The 21,159-nt window shown below is 44.2% G+C and overlaps 1 protein-coding gene across 1 annotated transcript in view; it reads left to right on the forward strand.

Annotated features, from left to right (window-relative positions):
- MYBPC3 (myosin binding protein C3) overlaps positions 1–21,159 on the forward strand; it is a 226,943-nt gene that overhangs the window by 176,313 nt on the left and 29,471 nt on the right. Inside the window, exons 20-22 of the mRNA XM_063944593.1 lie at positions 10,697–10,856; positions 11,806–11,910; positions 13,412–13,600. Of these exons, the coding sequence (XP_063800663.1) occupies positions 10,697–10,856; positions 11,806–11,910; positions 13,412–13,600 (454 nt within the window). The remainder of the gene's footprint in view (positions 1–10,696; positions 10,857–11,805; positions 11,911–13,411; positions 13,601–21,159) is intronic.

Raw genomic sequence — 21,159 nt, forward strand, 5'->3', positions numbered from 1 at the left:
TGGAGACTGTACACTGGCCCCCTCCTCTCTTAGGGTCTAGTTCATATTTGTACAGAAACCCAATGGTTTGCATACAAGTACGATCTTTGGGGGTCTGCGCATATGCAGAAGGGGTCTTGTCATGTCGCTCACAGCCCCCTGTCAGCCTTAGCATAAAACACATGTTCTGTCGATTGGGGGACAGAGCGGAGGGCGGCACCCAGCACTGTTCTTCAAAACGGAGGACGTGTCATCCCCATTTTGAAGGTGTGATGGGTCCAGGTCTGCGACATCAGATGCAGACTTCCTGAACCTTGGTGTCCGAATCCTATGGCCAACTTGTGTAAAAGTCAGCTTACGCAGGCTAGCAGGCGACCAAAACCATCACAAATTGCAATGGATGGTCATAATGGTGATCAGAGAGGCTGTGTCCTCAGACGCAGCACTCGGGTGCTCGCTAATGCTGACAGGAGGCGTCTATCTCCGACAGACACCTCCTGCTGCATTTGCATTGTAATGACAAGGAACTGCACAGCCACTTCCTTGCGGCTGTGCAATTATGTACAATCATAAACCAGGCCCTTAATACGCCCCTGTAACCATACATTGTGCAATATCAGAAGTGCCTAGAATTATAGATGTTAGTTAATGATTTTAAAAGTAAAATTTTAAACATGAATTTGCTGCCTGTTAGATGCGCAGAAATGTTTCATCTTGCAGCGTGAATCCATCAGTGTTTCTGATCATTTGTCACTTTTCTTCCTATTTTCTAAACGATTGTCCTTGTGCATGCATAACTGCATGCTGCATGCCATTGCTGCTAACCTATCACCACCTACAAAATTAGCTTTTATGTGCGTTTCATCCTCATCAATAATAATTACTTGCCTCTCAGCAGGACCATCATCAACATCAGTGGTTGCCTGTTAATCACGAGCACACATCTGTACTGAAGTAGAATGTATATATTATTGTTGGGCTGGAGAGGGCAGCTGCTGATTGCTGTGATTACCCTTGTTACCCTATCACCTAATGTTTGATTAATGTTACTAAAGGCAACATCATCCTTGCTACCAGAAATTGATTGCCTCAAATTTGAATCATAATATAACAAAGGGGAGATGTATTAAACCTCTAGAGAGGACAGGTGGAGACGTTGCCCAATCAGATTCTAGCTATGACTTTATAGAATGAACTAGATAAATGAAAGCTAGAAGCTGATTGATTGCTTGGAGCAACCTCTCCACTTGTCTTCTTTAGAAGATTTGAGGCACCTCCCCCATAGTCACAGACAGATTTCCTTTGCTCCTGCAGTCTATTAAGTTCAGCCAAAGTAGAATGTCATTGAGACTAAAGATCACATACTGTATTACTGTAGCTGGTCAGTGGCAGTGTTTGATCTTTGTAATGTGGTAAGAGTACTTGTGCAGTCACATCTGTTACTATACAATAGGCAAGGATGTTACTTGGCAATTCTTTCAGTGGCTTAGTAAGTATAGAAGAATCTCTGTAGTACTAGGTTAAAATTACATGTGAAAAACAAGGGATGTGAATTTTTGGCCACAGCTACAAAGAATCAACAATATTTGTGCCACTGTCCAATGTTGCATTTCCAGCTGTTAATAGTCTGGAGGACAATGACTTCGCAATGTTTGCAAATATTGTTTTATGTAATTTATGTTCCAGTAAGGAGGTACTTAATGCCTATGGGTTTTTTTTAAATGATTCTTTCTATGGGTAAAAGTATAGAAGTCAATGGTGACGAGAAAGATGACCATGAAAATGGTCTTGGTAAAGAACATATGTCTTGAAATTGTCTTGAATACTCTACAATCACCTAGTAAAGAGTGAAAGTCATATATCAACCCTGGCCAAAACTACTCAGTCACTTATATGTTGTGGAAGAAACCTACTGTAAGTATGAAAAGATACTGAGAGTGGCTGCTCCTTATTGGTAACTATTTCTGCACATAAAGCTTAAAAATAATACCAACTCGCAACTTGCCATCTTGGTTTTGCCTAAGTCGTCAATTCACAAAATGATGCAGAGTATACAGACATGGACAGCTAAATTTAATATTGGCTTAGATGTCCTGCTGTACTTTTTCACATTGTCTATTATGTGGTGGTGGCAGCTGGTTATGGAATAATTACATACATTACATGATCATGACTGAGGACATCGAGTTTGTGCTTCAGAATTATGTGCAACTTCAGTCCCCTAACAATCAATAGTTACATCACCAGCCTCATCACCATATGATGTGACAATAGTAGATGTACAAGTACACTTTTTTTTGTCTGAAATGCCATCTGAAGTATTAGGTCCTGTATGTCCCAAAGGAAACTGATATCTTCCCATATGCTGTATTACAGATTACATTCCAAGCTTTGTATGCTCTCTACATACTTGACCATTTACATGCTACCCTAGAGCTCTTTAAAATTTGTAAACCAAGAATTTTAAGGTTTCCTGTGGTGGTTGTGGAGTTTAGTCTTGCTGTGGTAGTTGGGGAGTTTAGGCTATATATGGTGGTTGTGGAGTTTAGGCTTGCTGTGGTGGTTGAAACGTCTAGGCTTACTGTGGTGGTTGTGGAGTTAAGGCTGTCAGGTCCGGGTGTTTTTGTGAATCCGTTAACCTGGAACCAACCACAGGTGTAGGTGCTGGGGTATGAAGAAAACAGGGAGGACGAAGGAAGTTCCGTTTCATATATTTATTAAAGTAACAATTCAGTAAGGAGTTAAATGACTAGTTGTTAATCATCATTATACTGAAGTATTGCAGGAATGACAGAAATAATATGCAAGAGAAAACTCAGAAATAAATAAAAGAAATGTTCATGGAAACATATGCAAAAACAAGCTGAAGAATAAATGTTGAATTGTCCAAATATAAACAGGCTTTGATGCTGAACTGTAGATTGTGTTTAACTGGTTAATGCAGACATGGAGAATTAACTGTAAGAATTTGCAATGGAGTTTTAAGAGTTAACTGAGAGACTGTGAAGAATTATCCTTGTAATGACAACATAGAAAAAGTACTGAATTGGGTTACTTGCGGGTTCCGGAGATCACTGTGAAACTGTAGTAGATGGCAAGGTGATGAATGGGTTAAATGCAGAGTTGAACAAACGAACAGCTGAGGGAATTGGAATCCTCCAGACTTTGTATGATAGGCAGACAGACAAGGTAACCTCATGCAGGACACTGGGAATCCAAGTATTTCCAATAGGTGTGCAATTGACTGATAGCACAATGGAGAGCCGGTAGATCTTTGGCAGTGAAGGCTGCAAAACGGACCTCTGGGAACGGAGGCGATATCTGGACCACAGGAATCACACAGGAATGCACGGAGAGAGTTCAGAGCTAGAGCACAGCTTTGATACAACAAAGCACTGGCCCAGAGTGACATAATCCCAGCCTACTTAAAGGCAGCACAAGCACGGGATTGGCTTACACCTGCCCACAGGTGTTTTCACAAGTGCTCAGTATTAGCTATTTGGTCTCCAACATGGCCACCTCCTATACAGCAGACACACCGCAGTGCCTTAGGCCATTTGGTCCCCGCACTCACAGTTCCCAGACTCTGCATTACCTGTGCCATTGATCACGCCGTGTCCCCACACGGGCGCACAGCACCGCGAGCAACCGCACTGGCAACGGATGAACCCCAGAACCCGCAAAGGTGAGAGACCGGTTCGTGACAGTACCCCCTCTTCTACGGGTGGTCTCCGAACACCTTTGAACCTTGTCAGGATTTTTGGAGAAGTATTTCTGTACCAGTCTTGGAGCATGAACATCTTCAGAGAAAACCCAGGATCTCTCCTCCGGGCCGTAACCCTTCCAGTCGACCAGAAACTGTAAACGTCCATATCGGGAACGTGAGTCCACAATCTCTTTAACTTCAAATTCCTCGTTCTGCAAAGAGTGAACTTTAGGAGATTTGGACTGGGTAGTACGGAACTTATTGAGAATCAAAGGCTTCAGTAAAGATGTATGAAAGGCGTTAGGAATTCTCAAAGACGGTGGCAGCTTGACTTTGTATGACACAGGGTTGAGTACCTTTACAATGGGAAATGGACCAATAAACCTGGGAGCAAATTTCTTAGAAGGAACTTTGAACTTGAGATTGCGCGTAGAAATCCAAACTTGGTCTCCCACTTTGTAATTCGGTACAGCTTTACGTTTTCTATCTGCAAAAGATTTATAACGAGCGGAAGTTTTGACCAAGGACTTACGTACACAACTCCAGATGCTAGATAGACGTTGAAGCTCTTGATCTGCTGCTGGGACCTCTAGGGCTGGCAATGGATGAAACTCTGGCACACGAGGATGAAAGCCGAAGTTAATATAAAAGGGCGTAGATTCTGAAGATGAATGGAAGAGATTATTATGAGCAAATTCTGCCAATGGAAGGTAGTCAACCCAGTCATCCTGAGAGGACGATATATATAGCCGGAGAAATGTTTCAAGGTCTTGGTTGACTCTCTCAGTTTGTCCATCTGTCTGAGGATGATATGCAGAAGAAAAGTTCAACTTGACATTTAAAGATGAACAAAGCGACCTCCAAAACTTGGCCACAAACTGTGTTCCCCGATCAGAAACAATTTCTCGAGGAAGGCCATGCAACTTGAAGATTTCAGAGATGAACAATCTGGCTAGTAAAGGGGCTGATGGTAACCCAGTTAATGGAATGAAATGTGCCATTTTCGAAAATCGATCCACTATCACCCAAATGGTATTTCGCCCTTTTGATGGAGGTAGATCGGTCACGAAATCCATTGAGATATGAGTCCATGGTTGTTTGGGTATGGATAGTGGATGTAACAAACCTGGTGGAGAACTTCTTGGACTCTTATGTTGGGCACATTTAGGACATGCTGCTATAAACTCTTGGACATCGGCTTTGAGACGTGGCCACCAATAAGACTGTTGAATAAACTTGAGAGTCTTTAGAACCCCAGGATGACCCATGAAGGAAGAGGAGTGAGCCCAGGTAAGCAGCCGTTTTCGAAGACTTGTGGCGACAAAGGTCTTGCCAGGCGGAGGAACTGGAGAGGTTCGAGTCATTAAAAAGGACCTAGGATTCACAATGGCTTGATTCGTGGTAGCATCATTTAATTCAGAAGAAGCAAAGGACCGGGAAAGGGCATCTGCCTTTTTGTTCTGAGACCCTGGACGATAGGTGAGTTTGAAATCAAATCGTGAGAAGAAAAGCGCCCATCGAGCTTGTCGTGGATTCAAACACTGAGCTGACTGCAGATACAGAAGATTCTTATGATCAGTATAAACTGTAATGCGATGTTGAGCTCCTTCTAGAAGGTATCTCCACTCCTCAAATGCCAACTTGATGGCAAGTAACTCTTGCTCACCGATTGCATAATTACGTTCTGCCGGGAGGAACTTACGGGAGAAATATCCGCAGGGATGGACCTTTTTATCTTCAAAGACTTGTGACAACACAGCTCCTACTGCTTCTGTAGATGCATCCACCTCTAGTAGAAAGGGACGATTCAGATCAGGCTGTCGAAGAATGGGGGCTGACACAAAGGCTTGCTTTAAATCAGAGAAGGCTTTGATTGCTTCTGAAGACCAGTTCGTAGGATTTGCTCCCTTACGAGTTAGGGCTGTGATGGGAGCAGCTAACGTGGAATAATTCTTAATGAATCTCCTATAGAAATTAGCAAAGCCGAGAAATCGCTGAATCCCCTTGAGAGTTGTAGGAGTGGACCAATCTCGGATAGCTTGTACCTTACCGGGATCCATACATAGCTCTGATCCAGAAATGATGTAACCAAGGAACGGTATGGAAGATACTTCAAAAGTGCACTTCTCTAACTTACAATAAAGTTGATTTTTTCTCAGACGTGTCAGTACCTCTTTAACTTGGTGACGGTGAGACTTTATATCCCTAGAGAATATTAGGATATCATCCAGGTACACTACTAGACACTTGTAGAGAAGATCACGAAAAAGTTCATTCACATAGCTTTGAAAAACTGCAGGTGCATTACAAAGACCGAAAGGCATTACAAGGTATTCGTAATGCCCATCCCGGGTATTAAAAGCAGTCTTCCACTCGTCCCCTTCTCGGATGCGGATTAAATTGTAGGCCCCTCGGAGATCCAGTTTAGTAAACACAGTAGCTCCTTTTACCCGGTCAAATAATTCTGGAATTAAGGGTAATGGATACTTGTTTTTCACAGTGATCTCATTGAGTCCACGGTAATCTATGCATGGTCGTAACCCACCGTCCTTCTTCTTAACGAAAAAGAATCCGGCTCCTGCAGGTGAAGAAGATGGTCTGATAAATCCTTTGGTTAGATTTTCTTGTATATAATCAGACATAGCTTGCGTCTCTGGGATGGATAGCGGATAAATTCGTCCCCTAGGAGGTGTTTTACCCGGAACCAGGACAATTGGGCAGTCCCATTCGCGATGAGGAGGTAGAGAGTCTGCTGCTTGTTTACTGAAAACATCCGCAAAGGATTGATACACCGGAGGTAGGTCGGGAAGGCTGATTGACCGGAGAGGTACAATTGAGGCTAAACAGTCCTTGGTACAAGATTTACCCCATGAAAGGACTTCCATGGTTTGCCAATTAAGTTGAGGGTTATGTTTCTGCAGCCAAGGTAAACCAAGTATCACATCTTGAGAGGCTTTGGGAATCACGTAGAAGGAGAGGTATTCGGAATGGAGCACACCAACTTTCATCTTGAGACATACGGTTCGATGAGTAATTATACCATCTGGAATTCGACTTCCATCCACTGCTGTAACGGCAACTGCTGCTTCCAGAGGCATGGTTTGAACTTTAGACCGCATGACAAAGGCTGAGGAGATGAAGTTCTCGGCTGCCCCAGAATCTAGGAGAGCTGAAACTTTCACTGTAGAACTTGGAACTTCTAATTGAATAGACAAGGTCGGCTCTTTCCCAGAACGTGATTCTAGAGTAACTCCTAGCTTAACCTCTCTTGAATAAGCTAGGAGCGAGAGTTTCCCGGTCGGAGTTTGCAGAATTTAACTAAGTGTTCAGAGGACCCACAGTACATGCAGAGGTTACCCTGTCGACGACGAAGTCGTTCCTCTTCTGTGAGGCGAGAGCGCCCAATCTGCATAGGTTCGTCTGTCGTTACCGGAGACTGTGATGAAGAATCTTGTCGAGGCCTAGGATGATAACGTGGACTGGATCGCTCTGCCCTGGATTTCTCTAAACATCGCTCCCTGTAGCGTAGGTCAAGTTTGTTACAGAGAGAAATCAATTCATCCAGTTTAGTTGGCACATCCCGGATAGTTAAATCGTCCTTGATTCTCTCAGAAAGTCCATTCCAAAACGCGGCGATCAGGGCCTCCTCATTCCAGTTTAACTCTGAAGACAACGTGCGAAACTGAACAATATATTGATTGACAGGACGTAAACCTTGACGTAGACGGAGAATCTCCAAAGATGCTGAGGTGGTCCTGCCGGGTTCGTCGAAGATTCTCCGGAAAGAAGATACAAACTCTTTGTAATTAGAGAGGATAGGATCACCTCTCTCCCATAATGGTGATGCCCACTCCAGAGCCTGACCGGAGAGGAGGGCAATAATATATGCGACTTTAGAACGAGCTGATGGGAAACTGGCGGACATCAGTTCGAACTGGATCTCGCATTGATTCAGGAATCCCCTGCAAAGTTTTGGAGTTCCGTCAAACTTACTCGGAGAGGGTAACTGCAAGCGGGACGTAGGCAGCATCACAGGAGAAGCTGTAGTGGTAACTGGGACTACCGGAGTTGGAATCTGGACTTGAGACGTTTTAATTGCTGTATGAAGAGTCTCTAAACGGTCTGCCATAGTTTGCATAAACTGCACTATTTGTGTCTGTATAGACTCCTGGTTTTCCAGACGGGAAAGGATATTTGACGTAGCACCGCCTCCTGCGAATTGGTCACTTGACGGATCCATGTGGCCAGTGCTTACTGTCAGGTCCGGGTGTTTTTGTGAATCCGTTAACCTGGAACCAACCACAGGTGTAGGTGCTGGGGTATGAAGAAAACAGGGAGGACGAAGGAAGTTCCGTTTCATATATTTATTAAAGTAACAATTCAGTAAGGAGTTAAATGACTAGTTGTTAATCATCATTATACTGAAGTATTGCAGGAATGACAGAAATAATATGCAAGAGAAAACTCAGAAATAAATAAAAGAAATGTTCATGGAAACATATGCAAAAACAAGCTGAAGAATAAATGTTGAATTGTCCAAATATAAACAGGCTTTGATGCTGAACTGTAGATTGTGTTTAACTGGTTAATGCAGACATGGAGAATTAACTGTAAGAATTTGCAATGGAGTTTTAAGAGTTAACTGAGAGACTGTGAAGAATTATCCTTGTAATGACAACATAGAAAAAGTACTGAATTGGGTTACTTGCGGGTTCCGGAGATCACTGTGAAACTGTAGTAGATGGCAAGGTGATGAATGGGTTAAATGCAGAGTTGAACAAACGAACAGCTGAGGGAATTGGAATCCTCCAGACTTTGTATGATAGGCAGACAGACAAGGTAACCTCATGCAGGACACTGGGAATCCAAGTATTTCCAATAGGTGTGCAATTGACTGATAGCACAATGGAGAGCCGGTAGATCTTTGGCAGTGAAGGCTGCAAAACGGACCTCTGGGAACGGAGGCGATATCTGGACCACAGGAATCACACAGGAATGCACGGAGAGAGTTCAGAGCTAGAGCACAGCTTTGATACAACAAAGCACTGGCCCAGAGTGACATAATCCCAGCCTACTTAAAGGCAGCACAAGCACGGGATTGGCTTACACCTGCCCACAGGTGTTTTCACAAGTGCTCAGTATTAGCTATTTGGTCTCCAACATGGCCACCTCCTATACAGCAGACACACCGCAGTGCCTTAGGCCATTTGGTCCCCGCACTCACAGTTCCCAGACTCTGCATTACCTGTGCCATTGATCACGCCGTGTCCCCACACGGGCGCACAGCACCGCGAGCAACCGCACTGGCAACGGATGAACCCCAGAACCCGCAAAGGTGAGAGACCGGTTCGTGACAAAGGCTTGTTGTGGTAGTTGTAGTGTTTAGGCTTGCTGTGGTGGTTGTAGATTGTAGGCTTACTGTAGGGGTTGTAGAGAATAGGCTTGCTGTGGTGGTTGTAGATTTTAGGCTTACTGTGGCAGTTGTAGTGTTTAGACTTGCTGTGGTGGTTGTTGATTTTAGGATTGCTGTAGGGGTGGTGGAGTATAGTCTTTATGTAGTGTAGTTTAGGCTTTCTGTGGTGTTTGTATAGTAGAGGCTTGCTGTGGTGGTTGTGAGTTTTAGGTTTGCTGTGGTGGTTGTGGAGTTTAGGTTTGCTGTGGTAGTTGGGGTATTAAGGCTTGCTATGGTGGTTGTTGACTTTAGGCTTGCTGTGGTGGTTGCAACGTCTAGGCTTGCTATGGTTGTTGTGCAGTTAAGGCTTGCTGTGTTAGTTGTACTGTTTAGGCTTTCTGTGGTGGTTGTAGATTTTAGGCCTGCTGTAGGGGTTGTGGAGTATAAGCTTGCTGTTGTAGTGTAGTTTAGGCTTGCTGTGGTAGTTGTAGTGTTTAGGCTTGCTATGGTGGTTGTAGATTTTAAGCTTGCTGTAGGGGTAGTGGAGATAGGCTTGTTGTGTTGGTTATGAATTGTAGGCTTACTGTGGTGGTTGTGTAGTTTAGGCCTACTCTGGTAATTGTGGATTTTAGGCCTGATGTGGTAGTTGTAGGGTTTAGGCTTGCCGCGGTGGTTGTAGAGTTTAGTATTGCTTTAGTTTTTGTTAGGTTTTTGTTTGAAGATGTATTAACGTGTATTTTTTGGATTGGAATATTTTTGACACTAGTGGTTGTAGAGTAGGCAATGGATATTTGACATCAATTGCACTGTCTGCAATTTAATTATTGTTTTTTACATACTGTTTAATAAAGTACACTTTCCATCACAGAATAATGACTTTTATATGGAGGATTCATTCCTAGAGTTGGTAAGGCAGACAAAATTATTTTATGCTTGTTTTGTGCCTGCTCATTACCACTCGAGAAAACTTTGTAAGCACTTCATGAAAATTGCTTGTCTAATGTACTTTAATGTCTGAGGCACTGTCACCAATATCTACAAACACAGGTTGCTTTCCATTGTGCAAAACTGCTAAATAGTGTTTCTGATTGGCACCTCTAGAGTGAGTTCCAAAATGTTTTAAACAGGGTATGTGTCCTACAGCTCAGGAAAATAGGAACTTCCCAAATAGTTCCAATGTAAATTTACTATTATACACAGGGGGCACATATTATATAAAGGGCACACATTACATTTATCATTATACAGTAGGCACAATTACTTTTTTTTAACCCTGGTATTCATTGTCCAGCATTGCTCGTAAAAAGAAATTCGATTTAGCGTTGGCCTGACCACCCCTTAGTGCAGGAGCCCAAATGTTTGTTGGGGCCAACCAATTCTCACATCCTGACTGGCAAAATAGCTGCAGTTGGAGCAATATCACTTGTGTCCTTTTATGTGGAATAACTAAATTCTCTCTCTTTCGTTGACCATGTCTCTGCAAATATGTAAATTTTCAACATTATTTTTGTGTATCCAGTGTGTATCATGATGCAGCCATGCTTTGCACTTCATTGAATGGTCCAGAGGAAATTAATTCCTTTGGAATGCTATTTAAGTTTACAAACCTGTACCCCTAGGTAATTTCAGAAACTGATGGCAGAGTCCATGTGGAGACCTTCGCAGACCACTGTGTGTTCACTATTGAGGGAGCAGAGAAGGTGGACGAAGGGCAATATACTGTTCTTGTGAAGAACGAAGCCGGAGAGGACAAGGCAACCATCAATGTGAAAGTCATTGGTGAGTCACTAAAAAGCTCTCACAATCCACAGGCCTCCAAGAGAAGATATTTGCCATCTTTATGCTTGTTATTTATTTGCTAAAGAAACCGTAAGATATTTAATAATCTCAAGCAAACATTGCACACCCATGATCTGCCAGTAATCCTCTATGGTCTCCAGTACACCCTTTGTCTGTCAAAAATCATCCATGGTCTTTTAGTCCACTCATGGCCTACTCGTAATTCTCCATGGTCTATCAGTCCATAATAATCCTCCATGATCTGACCAATGGTCTGCCAGTAATACTCCATGGTCTGTTAGGACACCTGTTGTCTGCCAGTAATCCTCAATGGTCTGTTAGTTCACTCCTAGTCTGCCAGTAACCATCCATGGTCTATTAGGTTGCACATGGTCTGCCAGTAATCCTCCATGGTCTGTTAGTCAATCCATGGTCTGCCAGTAATCCCAGTAATCCTCCATAGTCTTTTACCCCATCCATGGTCTGCCAGTAATACATGGTCTGTTGGTTGACCCGTGGTCTGCCAGTAATCCTCAATGGTCTGTTAGTTCACTCATGGCTGTCAGTAATCATCCATGGTCTGTTAGTCCACCCATGGTCTGCCAATAATAATCTATGGTCTGTTAGACTATACATTGTCTGCGAGTAATTCTCAATGGTATTGTAGTCCACCCATAGTCTGTAAGTAATCCTCCATGATCTGTTAGCCCACCCATGGTCTCCAGTAATCCACACTGGTCTGTTAGCTCACTCATTCTGCCAGTAGTCCTCCATGTTCTCTTAGCCCACCCATGGTCTGCCAGTAATGTAATTTACAACTATGGAATCTTCCACAGTATTCAGGGTATATACTATACCCTGAAATTATCTTCTGTCTTGCTTTGCAATATCACAATTTCAAGAGAGTCTTCTACATACCATGTAACATTCTCACCATCTATTTTCGCAGAGGTTCCAGACCCACCTGAGTCCCCCAAGATCCTTAACATTGGAGAGGATTTCTGTACTGTGCAATGGGAGGTACCCAAGTATAATGGGGGCATGCCAATCCTGGGTAAGTGGAATTTCACAAAACAACAGTAACAATAAAGTTCCCACTATTTTGGGGGAACAAATTAACCACCTTGGTGTCTGGGGTGGTAACTAACAAAGTGTTTCTAATTCCTTACAAAGTAAATATATTTGTTATATTGTTTTATAAATTTAAATGTAACATTACCAATCAGCAATAGATAAAGCTTCAAAGGACAATCAGACAATGAACCAAGAGCATATGTATTAATAATAGGTAATTCCTACTGTACATCCAGTTAACCTTAAAATCTAGTGGCCTGCGGGAAATACTTTAGCTATCATCAGTATAGGATTATGTCTCTCACCCATAGCTAGATTAATGGGGGGTGCAGGGTATACTGTACCCCAGGCCCCCTCTGCCGATCGGATCCACTAATTGACGGAGCAGTCTGATCGGGGAATCAGATTCCTGATATATGGGGGACTTTACTGTGCGGTGACTTTACTCTATAGTTTACACATATGTAGTGTTCCAGGGCCTGGAATATTTTAATAATGTGAATATTTTGATTATATAAACTATAAAATGCTTAAATAAATTACATTATGCTGTGACAAATCCTAGTATGTTAGAGGTACCAGGTGGATATAATAAGCATCTTGCATGAATTTGTGCTTGCAGATACTATGTAGTATTATAAGTTATTTAAATATACTCAACATGTGCAAAAAGTCTCAGCAACAAGTTAATTTCTCCTCCACATTTCTAAGGGGGTCATTCCGAGTTGTTTGCTCGCAAGCTGCTTTTAGCAGCTTTGCACACGCTAAGCCGCCGCCTACTGGGAGTGAATCTTAGCTTATCAAAATTGCGAACGAAAGATTTGCAATATTGCGAAAAGACTTCTCTGTGCAGTTTCTGAGTAGCTCGAGACTTACTCTGCCAGTGCGATCAGTTCAGTGCTTGTCGTTCCTGGTTTGACGTCACAAACACACCCAGCGTCGCCCAGACACTCCTCCGTTTCTCCAGCCACTCCCGCGTTTTTCCCAGAAACGGTAGCGTTTTTTCACACACTCCCATAAAACGGCCAGTTTCCGCCCAGAAACACTCACTTCCTGTCAATCACATTACGATCACCAGAACGAAGAAAAAACCTCGTAATGCCGTGAGTAAAATTCCTAACTGCATAGCAAATTTACTTGGCGCAGTCGCACTGCGGACATTGCGCATGCGCATTAGCGACTAATCGCTCCGTTGCGAGAAAAAAATAACGAGCGAACAACTCGGAATGACCCCCTAAATGAACATATGTAGAGGAGGCAGACTGGCTATACTGTATACATGTCATGTTAAAGTGCCCAGAGCTCTCCATGGTTCTGTTAACATCAAAAAATGTCTGAATGATCAGTTCCCAGCAATGGGTGTTTGCTTATTTTTACCACTGATGTAGTTTACAAAGAAACCTAATATTTTGTTCTTCAGTTGCTACCACCCCGTCCCGTGAAATGCAGTCACTGATTTTGCCTCTGGATCACACCCGCAGGTTACATTTTGGAGAGGAAGAAGAAAAAGAGTTACAGATGGATGCGGCTGAATTATGACCTGGAGAAGGAACTGACTTATGAATCTAAGAGAATGATTGAAGGGCAGGTATATGAGATGCGTATCTATGCTGTAAATGCCATCGGCATGTCCCGTCCCAGCCAGTCCTCACAGCCATTCATGCCAATCGGTAAGTTGGACAAAAAAAGGATATCATTTTAATTTTAATTTTTTATTTCAACAATTTTTCACCTTCACATAACAATCTTTCATTATGCATTCATTGCACGCTTTCTTGCGACTTTTGCTAAATGCGTTTTACCTCCATCTGTTTTTTTCATCAAAGCCTTTACATAATGGAAGCAGATTTGTTTATTTTTGCTGTACATTGTAGCCCAATGGTGACTTATCTGCTCCAGACGACAGCAGCGGCGTCTTCCAGGTACCCGCAGATATGTAATCATCTCTGATCCTCCAACATTCTGGAAAGAATTTCCTGACCTTTACCCAACCCTAATCCCTACCCCTAACCCACTCTCTAGTGCCTAATCCTACCCCCCCCCCCCCCCGGTAGCCTAACCCTAATCCTCCCACCCACAGCCTATCCATAATGTCAAGATTCTGAGAATGTCCACAAGTTGCCCGTTGACATTTTAACCACCTTTGGGTGGACATGATCAGGACGGAATGGGCATGGGTGCGGAATCCATCGGCTGTTGCTTTGCTATACAGAGCAGCAGGTTACAGAAAGCACCCATCAACCATTCTCCCCCTTGAGAAACTGCAGCTCACCGTTTGGACAGCTGCACATTGCCTGAAAAGCAGGACTGTCCCACCAGAATTGGGCTAGTTGGGTGGTTTGATGAAAGTTCAAACTATCTGATGTCATCAAAGGAGTAAAGCTTGATATACACTCAGAGATTATCTGTCCAATCTTTCTGGTTGGACACTGGAAAAAAGACTAAAATGGTCATTCAGACAAATTGGTTAAATCCGTTTAATTTAACCAATTTATCCAAACAACCATTTTTGTCAGTTTTCTGGATTTTGGGAGCAAATGGTTGATTGTCATTTGCTTCCAGACATTACCAGATTTTCTTTCTAACCAGTTAGATTGGACAGATAAGCTTACGTAGAAATGAACATCAAAATTCCAGTAGAAAAGGTGTGTCTAGCCTGATAGAATAGGACACAAATATCTCCATTTATGGAACATCTATTCATGCCTTGGAAACATAACCCCTTCCTATGCTGACAGGGATGTCTCCAGACTGTCGCTATCTCAGTGTCGGGTACTATGCTGCGTAAGCTGAGTACAGCGGCCTCACCTTTCAAAAAGTTATGCTGCCATTCTTTTTTTCTTTCATTTTATTTTTAAACTGTGGACCCTTCATGTATGCTAGTGTTCCCTAACTGTCCGCCAATCACATTTCAAAATATAGTACATGCCCACTTCCTGGTATTTGAAAATAATCGTCCAAAAAAATGTGCAATGGGTAAAGAGTAAATATGTCACTGCAAGTCTGCCACACTACGTTACAGGATAGGTCCACTCCCGCCACCATGATATAACTCACTGCTCGAAGACAAGGCAGGATACTGAGGGGCTTTAAATGTTTTTGAGCATAGCTAGCCCCCATTCACACTGAAAATTATTTTTTCGGGGTTGGAGGGAAAAAAAAATATTTGCAAAAATATATAAACCCTCTCAAATAAAAGTATGATTATAATTGTTCTTTTATTATCTACATTACTTTGTGAATTATAATATTTCTTACAGATGTCGGATATCAGCTTACTGCTGGTTGTGGAGATAAGTGATTTTTTTTGTCCTTCACATGACAATTTGGTGCCCTAGGCAATATTCCTAATAGTCCCCCCCCCCCCCCCTTGCGTCTTTCCAGCCCCCTCAAAACCCCCCTCCCCCGCCCCCAGGTTCTATCCTGCCCCAACCTACAGTGTCTCTTGAGCTCCAGCCCACGCAGTGTCTCTCTGGCCCCAGCCCGTACAGTGTCTCTCTGGCCCTAGTCCACAGAGTGTCTATCAAGCCACCACACTTACCTACTTTAACGACCTTTGGCTGCCTGCCATGGCTCCTCTGCTCTGTCTCAGCGCTGTGGTGCTGCATAATGTCATGACATCATGAATGCTGTGCTGTAATAACCATAAAAAAACTTTATTGCACAGCCCCCCACCGGTGCAAACCCATACTCGCTGCCACCCCCTGACAACCATTCGGCAGACGGCTAAAACACCTATGCCTAGGGCCAGCCCTGACTTTATATTGCATTTTAACAAAACAATTTAATGACCATTCCGCATGTCAGTCAAGCATGTATGGCAGGCTTGGCAACATGAAGGTACAAAGGATACCCCTGTCCCGGGCCCTGAGGTCCTGAGGGACCCGAAAGTCCCCCCCCCCCCCTTCCACCCCGTTACCAGGTGCCGGCTCCCAGCAGCAGCGCTGTGCCATGATTTGCGGGTGTTTAAGGGACGGAGCCTAATGACAAAAAGTTGCCTGCAGGGGGAGATTGGGAACAAAAAGCGGCCCTGGAAAAATTTGTACTAGTGGCCCCACATGGGCAGCACCAGCGGTGTAAGGTCTAGCCATGGGCCATGGCAGCAGCACCCTCCCCCCAAGACTTTCCAGATAGTGGGCATGTCCAGCATCAAGGGGGAAGTTAAAAAGAAATAAAATTAAATATTATGAGCACATTATATGATACACCTTCAGAATTTAGGAAACTATATCATTCTTTAGAAAGATATATTTTCTTGTTTATTACACCAACCGTATCCCAATCACTATTCACTCAATCTTATATGTCAGCCAAGCAGGCAGACAGAGCATACACTAGATCATCTGCAATCACAGGCTAAGTGGCAGTAATTTTTATATATGCAAATTATTGTGCATCTTATTCATTATGTTTATAAAAGTCCTCAAACAACCCTATGGCCAATCCACCTCTGGTTGCCTGGCTCTCCCACTCCCTCTCTCTCTCTCCCTAACTCTCTCACTTCTCTTGCTCCTTTCTCTCTCTCTCTGACAGTATCTTTCTCTCCCCCTGACAGTCTCTCTCTCCCTGACACTATCTTTTTCTCTCTCCCTCTCTCTGACACTATCTTTCTCTCTCTCTTTGTCTCCCTGCCACGGTCTCTCTCTCCCTGACACTCTGTTCCTCTCTTCCTCTCTGACACAGTCTTTCTACTTGACACTGTGTCTCTCTTTCTCTCTCTGACACAGTCTCTTTTTCTCTACCTGACACTGTCTCTCTCTATCTCTCGCTCTCTGCCTGACACCCTCTCTCTCACTCCCTCTTTCGTTCCCTGACACTCTCTTTCTCTCCCCTCTCTCTCTCTCTCTCTCTCTCTACCTCCCTGACACTCTCTCTCTCCCACTCCCGCTTGCTCCTCCCTCTATCTCTCTCGCCTTGATGCCCTCTCTCTCGCGGTCAGACGGGGGAGAGCAGCGCTACAGCAGCAGCTATATAGGCCCTGCTCTCCCCCGTCTGCCCGCGGCTCTCCCCCGTCCCTCCTGTCTCACAGCCGCCGCTCCGTTCCCCCTGTCACAGCCGCCGCTCCGTCTCCCCTGTCACAGCCGCCACTGCTCCCCGTTTCCCCATCTCTCACAGCCGCCGCTCACGGCAGCGTCCACCCGGCTCCAGCAAGCGAGGTCTCTGCAGAGATATACGTATAACGGGTCCCAAGAGTTCTGTTGCCGACACTGATGTATGGTTTCTGAAGAGATGTTATTATTATTTTATTATATTTATGTCCAGTTTATTCCAGTTACAGCAGAAAGATTGTTTAAATGACCATTCTAGCACACACCCAGAAAAGGTAAACTCTATTTTTATTACACCATAAGGTAGTATGGTTTCAGAATCTTCTTTGCTGCAGTCCGCTGCCACCAATGGTATGCAGCCTAGATGATGTTACAGAGCTATTGTAGGACAATGGCAATGTAAATACCACCACTGTCCTAAAAACACTAATGCCATCTGAGAATTCTTTTTATTTTCCTATGAACTAATTGATTTATTTATTCATATTTTTGAGAATTTGCAATTGTTATGGTGTTATTCTAATTCATATTGGATGGCAGTAGCCATGGAATCTATTTATATGATGATGTCCTGGAACCTTTCACTGTCCTCACAGCTGTTTGGGAGCCTCACTAGTTTGTTGTCTGTGAAGACAGTCTACTCACTCATCAGTCACAACCACTATGGTTTCAGGTTTTGTAACTGGAGACATACTAGACAGAGAAATAGGCTCGGCCAAATATTTCTCTTGCATGTACTAGATCACTTTCTGCGTACACGTGCTGCTTTGCAGCAGGAAACCATTCAGCAATTCAGAATATTAATATGCAACTGGATCTGGGCACAATGGCATTTGTGTTAAACTTAGAGTTACTGCAGGGTTAGTGTCATTTAGCATTACGCTAGCAGTCTAACAGAATAAATTATGTATGTAATGTCCTTAGCGCTGCACAATCTTTCACCTTGCAGTATGTTTAGCCTAAAGTGACACATTGGGCACCCAGAGTCAGAGAGGAATGGCATCTGCCCAAATTCAGAGCGGACCCCAAGAGTGTTGTTTGGCCTTGGTCCTAGTGTATTTTCAGTGGCTTTCATATCACTGTATTCATGATTTATAGAATTATCTTTTTACTTTTTTGATAATGAGATTAGGCTGATTAACAATCTCGGGGCCTAATTCAGAGCTGATTGTAGATGTGCTAAAAATAGCATCTACGATTACAATCTCTGACATGTGGGGGTACGTCCAGCCAGGGGCATCTTAAGAGAGGAGAGGTCTCGTGTGCACACTCCGGGTGGGTACAGCGCCGTAGGCTCCGGCAATATCCTCTCCACAGCGCCGTAGGCTGCGGCAATATCCTCTCCACAGCGCCGTAGGCTCCGGCAATATGCCGGAGTCTACTGCGCATGTGCAGACCTCCCGAAACATGGCGCCCGCCAAGTTTTGGAGACAAAAGTCGAATTGCGCATGCGAGGTGGCCATTTTTGACTTGTTTTCTTTGCCACGACAGGTGCGCTGCAGCGCCCGTCGGTGGACTTCGGAGAGGTGAGTATGAATACAGTATATGGGTGCAATCGCACCGCACACATTGCACCCATGATAGAAACGCCAATGCGCCCAGCACAGGTCTAATCCTGGCCCACATGCCAAGCCATAATCCCCCCCCCCCCCCCCCTGCAGAGGTGTGAAAGTATCACAGCCTATCTGCGGACAGCTGGCTATCCACCATGTTTTGGGTCGCATCGGCTGCGTGTGATATCACGCAGCCACCGCGGCACGCTTGAGCAATGGTCCAGACACGCCTGCGTTGTCCAGACTGTGCCCCCCCAACAGCGTTCAAACGGCGTTCAAACTGTCAATCAGGCAGAGGCAATCGCACCAGTGAGATGCTTCCGCATCTTACTGTATGCGCACACCCAGTGCGGCCACTGCGCGTGCACACACCACATAGGGCTTCAGAGTGCGATTGCTGCTGTTGCATCGATCGGCTCTGACTTAGGCCCTATATAAGGAGAGGGAAACGTTCTTTCCTGCGAAAATTGGCATTTTCAACAGAGTTATGGCTACTGCGTAAAGGATTACCACTATCTATTGATGGGCCGTATACTCCACCATTAAAACTATTTACCGCTATAGAGGATTGTGGTGATAAATCTTCCGCAGCAATCCTCATATCGCTATCGCCATCTCGGGCCACAGAGAAAACACATAATTTAATTAATTCATTCATTTGTATTATTTTTTTTCAGAACAAAAATGCAAATTGCTAATAAATTCTAATATCTTTTTTTTGTTGTTGCTAAAATTACATTAAAACTTAAACCTGAAATTCCAGTCTACTGTGCTAGACAAGTGCGCACTGGCAGAACCTGTTCGCAGATGCATATATACATCCAGGCTTGCCGGTGAAATGGTCAGTTCAGCCTAACCGCTGCCAGGCAGCATTTCTTTATTGACTTGATAAATTGTGATAGAACACCTTATTACCTGCTTGATACTAAGTAGACCCATAAATCTCAGCACAGAGTAGTAGTGTATTTTAAATAATGTTGTGTAGTATATACATAAAATGCAGGAACATAGCTAAGAGAGTAGTGGATGGAAAACTGCCCCTCCTCACCGCAAAGCTTCCCTTTCCAACTTAACCCTTTTTCTTTTCTACAGCCTTTGTCGCCTGCAACCGACTTGTAGTTTCAGCTACTCCGTGTTACAAATAGAACCTTACAGTCTGCCCTCTGTGCTCCCTGTGCTGTACATTTGTCCTTTATGCACCATGCAGGGCCGGTTCTAGACCTTCTGGCGCCCAGGGAAAAAGTTTCCTTTAGCACCCGGTGCCCCCCCCCCCCCCTCCCGACAGTCAAAACAGGGTTAGTGTGCGCGTTAAAAACAGGGGTGTGGCTTCATGGGGAAGGGGCGTGGTCAGTTATGCCCCCTGTAGCTGTGCCCACAGTAGTTATGCCCCCAGTACTGTGCCCTCAGTAGTTGTGCCCCCAGTACTGTGCCCCCTGTGTTGCTGTGCTCCAGTACTGTCATGACGTCTCTCCCATAGTACCTCATAAACACTAGAGGTCAATTATGACCTCTAGCATCTATGGCCGCTCCTACAATGCCGTGCGGTGCGTGATGATATAATCGCGCACCACACAGCACCAGTAGCGGATCTTGCCACGACGGCGGCGCCCTCGGGACGGTGGTGGCGCCCTCAGGGCAACGGCGCCCCGGGAAAAACGTCCTGCTTGCCCGTGGCAAGATCCGCTACTGGCACCATGGTAGCACTGGCGCTTGCAGACCCGAGTGCTATCTGCACCATTAATCGCCACTGCACCGGTCAGAAAAACAAACAAACAATATTGAACTTAGGGGCTAATTCAGGTTGGATTGCAATTTGCGATCCAACCTGAATTTTTGCGTTTTCCCCACGGGCACATGCACATGGCCCATCCTGTGCATGTGCCCTCATTTACTATGGGTGACCCGCAGTAACTATGAATGCCTGTGCCTGATTTACAGGCAGAAGCGTTCACGGGGCGACAGTGCTCCGTTTCCAATGCGGAGACGGAGCATTATGGGAGCGGTGGCAGAGAAATGGGGGTGCGTTGGCACATAAGGGGGGCATGTCGGGTTCCTACTGTCGCTGGCAGGAGGCTTCCATAATTTCTGCGATCACTCTGAAATTGCGATCGTGGCCCAATTTCAGCATGATCGCAGTGGGTGGGCGGCGGACAGCATGCTGGGCGGCCTTGCAGAATTTGTAATCCTTACTGAATAAGGTCCTTAGAACTGTATTTTAGCCTGTATTTCCATAAATTGACATTCTGTGATTTATATTAACAATATTAGAAAAATGACATATATATATATATATATATATATATATATATATATATGGAATCCAACGCAGACCCGGCACTCCAAAATCCCCTTAAAGTCAATTGCTGCGGTGCCATCCAGATGATGTTTAATCACAACTGCAGTGCAAAAGAAGAACGGCGGCACTCGTCAGGCTTAGTATCAAGGTGAAGCCCGGCACTAATAAATGGACTTTTCTTCACCTTGATACTAAGCCTGACGAGTGCCACCGTTCTTCTTTTGCACTATATATATATATATATATATATATATATAATGCTCCCTAATTGTCACATAATAGTTTGCATTGAATATTTTTTTTTACACTTTCTGCCAATTATCATTGTATGG

The sequence above is a fragment of the Pseudophryne corroboree genome, chromosome 11 (genome assembly GCF_028390025.1).
Source record: "Pseudophryne corroboree isolate aPseCor3 chromosome 11, aPseCor3.hap2, whole genome shotgun sequence".
NCBI lineage: Eukaryota > Metazoa > Chordata > Amphibia > Anura > Myobatrachidae > Pseudophryne > Pseudophryne corroboree.